This window comes from Protomyctophum bolini (assembly GCF_963924005.1).
Source record: "Protomyctophum bolini genome assembly, chromosome: 16".
Lineage (NCBI taxonomy): Eukaryota > Metazoa > Chordata > Actinopteri > Myctophiformes > Myctophidae > Protomyctophum > Protomyctophum bolini.
The window spans coordinates 33,520,834-33,526,833 of NC_137877.1; the positions used below are offsets into that span (position 1 = coordinate 33,520,834).

Sequence of the window (6,000 nt, forward strand, 5' to 3'; positions counted from 1 at the left end):
AGCATTACAAAAACATCAGAACATCCCAAATCTAAAAGAGGAGAGCATCCTGGCTTCCTTTGAGGGAGCCAGATGTGACTTATATGCCTTGGAATGTGTTTCTGCTTGAGGCAGGAGGGTCTGGGGAGGAGTCATATACTGTAGGTGGGAGTTTGTCGAGAGATGCTGGCATCTGCACACTAATCTCCCAAGAACAGATTCTGGAAACAAACAGCAGAGGGTGCTGTAATTTCCTTCTTTTTTTTCTCGATGGGTCTCAGATGCAAACTCAGCAAAGACCTTTCATCATAGATAAAGAATCAGCCGAGCTAGTGACCAGGGGGGCAATAAACATTCATTAATGTGACATCTTTACCTTTAAGAACCCCCTTGACAATTACATAACGGCCTTGGATGTCTATAACAGAATTAAGAGGCTCAAAAGCAAGCTTTTTATTGACCAAAATGGTCAGGTAGCACAGAGCAGATATTCCAGCACCTTCTCTGGGGTGGAAAACCTCTTCTTGGAGCCATCATGAAGCGTCACTTCAGAATAAAATAGAGTGCTGGGGAAGATCACAGTGTAACTGTAAGGGATATGTATTTTCAAAAAATCGCTCTTTCGCAGCACTGTATGATTTGCGCCTCTTCATCTCCACTGTGAAGTCGTGGGAAAAAAGTTGAGTTGGCTTCAAATTCAAATAATAATAATAATAGCTTGAATTTATATAGCGCCTTTCATGAACCCAAGGACGCTTTACATCAAAAACAATGAACAACCAGCAAGCAAAACACACAACCAACAAAACAACAAACAGTTATTTGCCATAAGCCTTAGAGAGTGTATTTTCAAGCCTTAAAGAGTCCAGTGTTGGAGCATGGCAAATCTCCACTAGGAGAGAGTTAGACCGGGTGGGGGCTACCCTGGGGCTCTGCATGTCCCCCAAGGTTTAGAGGAGGTCCAAGTCATATGGACAGCAGGTTCTGTGACAGAGTATGCTCCTGAGGGAGGCCTGAGAGATACTGTGGACTCGGAGCCAGGGCGTTTTGTGGGTGAATAGGAGGAGTTTGTATCTATGCGGATTGCGGAACACACTGCACTGTGTCAGAAGTCAGAACAGAAGCCGCAAACTTTACTGTGTTGGAAAAATGTATCCAACATTATGCAGGCCTATCACATAGGCCTATAGGCTACACAATGTTGCTGGTTGCCATCGCAATGGAAATGTATATTAACATCAAAACAAAATCTGTAAATTGAAGGAGAAAGGATTGCTTTAGGGCAGGGCAGGCTGTTCAATGAAATCCAGGTACCGGTAAGTAATTTTCATATATAAAAGGAAACCAACCAACGGCAGTGGAACACATTCCCAGAATGACTGTTTGACCTTTACTGGGAGGCTGCTGTTCTTGTAGGCTGTAGTCTGTCTGTAATGACATTGATGTTGCTGTCTGTCGCATGGCTGCTGCTCATTGTTGGACAGCAGTCTGTGTGTATGTGCAGTGGCAGATGTGTACATATGTGTATATAAAGTGCAGCCATAGAACAGTAACATGTATCGAAGATTTTTGTGCAAATACTAACATGCAGGTGAGGCATAAAATAGAGTAGTCCTCATGAAGGAAAGTAATCCACATGAGGAAAGTATTCCACATAAGGATGTAATGCTAAGTATGTTTTTCTCCTGTTTGTGCTTAAAATGTGTTGCTCTGGTTCAGTGAAATGTTCTATTCTTGCATCACTATGTGATGGATATAAAGTTTATTTAAGTAAGTACATTTTATTTATAGAGCACATTTCACAGTCATCAGTCACAAAGTGTTTCACAACAATAAAAGCAAAACATATCAATAGTAAGAAGAAGAAGAATGAAAAATAAAGCAAAGAAAGAGAAAACAGAACAAACGGCACTGGTAAAAAAATTATAATAATAATAATAATCAAGAGATCAATACAGCACTATGTTACAAAGGCCTGTCTAAAAAGGTGGGTCTTTAAACGTTTTTTAAAAAGGTCCACTGAGGCCACAGATTTCAGGTGCTCCGGAAGGTCATTCCATAGCCTGGGGGCGAAACTAGCAAAGGCTCCATCACCTTTAGTTTTTAGTTTTGTGGGTGGGTGGAACGACCAGCAGGGCTTGGGATGAGGATCTCAGAGGCCTTCTAGGAACATATGGGTGGAACGACCAGCAGGGCTTGGGATGAGGATCTCAGAGGCAAAAGATGGGTGTGATGTGGAAGGATCTCCTGGACCTGGTCAGCAATCTGGCAGCAGTGTTATGAACCAGTTGCAGGCGGTCTAATGAGGATTTGGAGAGACATGTGAAAAGATTTAAACGCCAATGCTCCTCAAATAACGCCAACCGAGGCTTAAAAGCTAAATACAGGAAATTGGGCACAATTTCTCTTCAGTTTTCAATGGGCTACGTATGCTCGCCCTGGCTTTGTTTGTGTTTGTGTGAGTAGCTGCAGTTTCAATGTCTGTTCAGTGAACATGGTTCATTCTGAATACAGCATCGTTAAACCATGAGACAGTCCATCATCTGACTTCCATTAAAGAACATCCCAAAGCTGCTCATCACTGCTTATGTTCATATTAAAATTCCATACTATTGACCTCATGATCATCCCAGTACACACCACCTAATTTTACAGGGAACTGGATTGGAGATAATCACACATCACTTTTATTTTTTGAGGGGCCTCCTATATTGAAGACAAAAGTGAGAACACAAATTGTGATTGGCCGGAATGAGATTTGTGATGATAAAAGGGCCCACTTCACACAGGTGTTATTTTTCACAAAACTTTAATTTGAAATTAAAAAACCCACGTCCAAGTCCAAGCCCAAGCACCTAACCCCCAATTCGGATCCTTTTGATTCAAATGTGGAAAACAGCACTTCCCAGACTAGAAATCAGTATCAAATTAGAAATATATGCTCCTCTGGTGCATATCTCCACCTGGCTGGGTTGCCTAGCCAGGCTGTGCACTGCAAGTTGTGCTTTCAGGATCAATAAAGCTCTGTCAATAGATCTGGTAATATTTTCTGTAATGGCATGCTCATTCATGGACAATATCATTCAAAAGAAGCAGGGTTTTCCATGAGTCCAATAGTAGAATGGACTATGAGGAAGTCTGAATATCTAAATGTTCAATGCAGCAACGTAAAATTCCCCTTTAAATTAGCTAGTGTCAGATGGATATTGGTTTGTCCTGCTAAACAATTTACTAATTTAGCACGACCAAATGCCTAAACTAATGACAGACAATATCCAGTCTAATTGATACTAGCGATGTCCCGATCACGGCCATTTGAAAATGATGTGATCTGTACAACCCCAGCAATGCACAATGTTACCAGTGGAAAACGACAACTAGACTACTCCTACTGTAGGGTTTGCCATCATGCAGCAAGCCTAGTGACCAAACTTCTACAGATCTTTTAGCAGCCAGGAGCTCACTTATACTGACTTTGTTCAGAATGAAACTCATGTTGCTGTAGATATGTTTGGTTTATGTTTGAGTTGCATTCCTGGCATTACCTAGTACTGTACATACCAATTTGACTAGTACATTTGCATAGGCACAATGAATAAGTGGTCACACATGTTATAAGCATATATATATATATATATATATAGAGTGAGTTGACCTGGCCGAACCAAATGCCGCTGCACTCGCCTGGGCCAACCACTGGAAAGATATGATAAGAGGATGGCCAGACACGAAGAAGAAGCCTATATATGACTTGCACAAAAGCTTTAGAGACTGCAGCACAAGCATACCGTAAGTTATGGCTGAATTAGACACTTTGACAAAGACAGAAATCTGTTATGGAGCTCTACACCAGGGACAGACCTTGACAATGTATTTAGGCTTAAGATTAACTTTTATTTCAGAACAAGACATGACACTTTTAGAGTACAGTTGTTACTCAGACCCCAGCTTTTACTTGGCTGTTGGGTGGAATCGATTTTCCCTGGTGGGTTCCCACCGTCAGGCCAAACTCCTTGTTTGCATGGATCTGCATGACCTCAGGTTTCAGCTGGAAGCCCGTCTCTCCATCGAAGCAGTCCGAGGGAGTGAAGGAGAGTGGCGCCTCAGCCAGGAGACCCTTCAGCCTTGATCGCCAGGCCTCCAGCATGGTGTCACGGACGTCACAGGCAACACATGATGGGGCCCAGAAGATCTGAGGAGCCAGAACTTGGAAGCCACAGTAATTCAGGATTCCGTTCTGGAGATGGGGAAAACACACAAGTGTCATCAGTTTGTTGGTTGAAATGCATTACATTCAGTTAGGAATGTATACAGTAGAGTTCTCGGGAAAACAATACCTGTATTGGCCACAGGGTGACATTCATGTCTCCATTGATGCCATGGTCACTGAACATAGACTCCAGAGACCCAGTGGTGAAAGACAGCATGGCTTTCTTGTCCTAGATTAGAAAGAAAGTCAAATTTCAAAGACATGCCAACAATGCAGTACATCTCTGCTGTCAGGAATAAACCACTCAACTCCAAAATGGTCATTTTTCAGGAAATCCTTATATTTTGAAAACAAAGCAATACTGCCTCGTCAAAGTTGGTATTGTGACTATGTATTGTCAATTACTTGCATGAGAAGGGGAGGGGTGGTGGAGTTGGTAGCCCCTCTCGGGACCCTCCTTAAAGCCTTTTTGAAATTTGGATGATCGCTTTACGTAGGGTCCCTGTGCATTTCTTCCACGCTATGGTAGACAGATGTACATACCCTCTGTTCAGGCCATGCTGCGGCCTGGTGGTACGTTTCAAAAGATGCATAAAGCTGCTATAGGAGACAACTGAAACGTGAGAGAAATTTCTCACATTTCCATTGTCTCCTATAGCCGCTTTATGCATCTTTTGAAACCTCAACACCACCAGGCACAGCCTGAACAGAGGGTATGTACATCGGTCTAACATAGCGCGTGGAAGAAATGCACAGGGGCCCTACGTAAAGCAATCGTCCAAATTTCAGAAAAGCTTTACGGAGGGTCCCGAGAGGGGCTAGTGGAGTTGGCTGCTTTAGCAGACAGTTTGAGGGTCCAATGGAGTTAAGGTTGTCCAAAGGACTAAAACTACATTCCATTGGTTCAATATTTTCAAAACACTTAAAGGGAGTTCAATTTGCAATTATGCAAAAAAATAAATCTAAAACCTCACATTGAGGTTTACGTTGCCGTCTTCCCGACAGCAACGACACCATGTACCAATGCAGAGCTATTCAGTATCTTAGACTCCTTACCTTGAAGATTCCTTGACTGTACCTCTTCTCAGGAGTGAAGGCAAAGCCCAGTGTGAGCACCCGATCAATCCAGCCCTTCATGATGGCAGGGACAGTGAACCAGTACATGGGAAACTGAAACAAGTTACAAGTTAGTTCATGTTGAGGGAAAGCAATATTTAGCAAGCAGTTTTTTCCCCTTTCGAGAACTCACCTGAAAAATGACAAGGTCAGCTTCTTTGAGTTTCTTATGTTCCACAGTGATGTCATCAGACAGCTTTCCTTTCTCACATGCCAGTTTGGTCTCATTTGCATACTGGAAATTCTCAGGGTTATGCAACTCTCCTGCAGATGAGATCACATTTGATTTTCCCTGCACAAGCTGATTGAGATGAATTTAGTGTCTTAAAAAACAGCTCAAAAGCCTCACCATTGATGTCCTCTTTAGTAGCTGTGGCTTTAAAATTCATAGCGTACAGGTCAGAAACCTCCACCGTGTAGCCCTGCAGAGCAGTTAGAACCTCCACAGCAGCATCCTTAGCAGCAGCATTGAATGAACGAGGGCTCTGGTGGGCATACACAATAAGTACCTTCTTTCCGGTTGCTTCTGCTGTTGCTGCCGCCGCTTCTGCTGAAGTAAAAAGTTCAGATTCAATATGAAAACATTAAAGAACCCATACAAAACGGGCACGTTCCATCAGCGGAATAGCCAACCCCGCAGACATTTCAATCCCAATTAAACACCATTAAATAAATTCTAAAGCAGACTCACCCAT

General features: G+C 42.7%; 1 protein-coding gene across 1 annotated transcript; it reads right to left on the bottom strand.

The window, feature by feature from the left end:
• Positions 1–3,916: 3,916 nt before the first annotated feature.
• LOC308330921 (ribosyldihydronicotinamide dehydrogenase [quinone]-like) lies at positions 3,917–6,000 on the bottom strand (the record flags this gene model as incomplete). The annotated part of the gene is made up of 6 exons (XM_080785991.1): positions 3,917–4,216; positions 4,317–4,418; positions 5,246–5,359; positions 5,439–5,569; positions 5,655–5,855; positions 5,997–6,000. The coding sequence occupies 6 exons, from the start codon at positions 5,998–6,000 to the stop codon at positions 3,917–3,919; spliced, it is 852 nt and encodes a 283-aa protein (XP_080642117.1).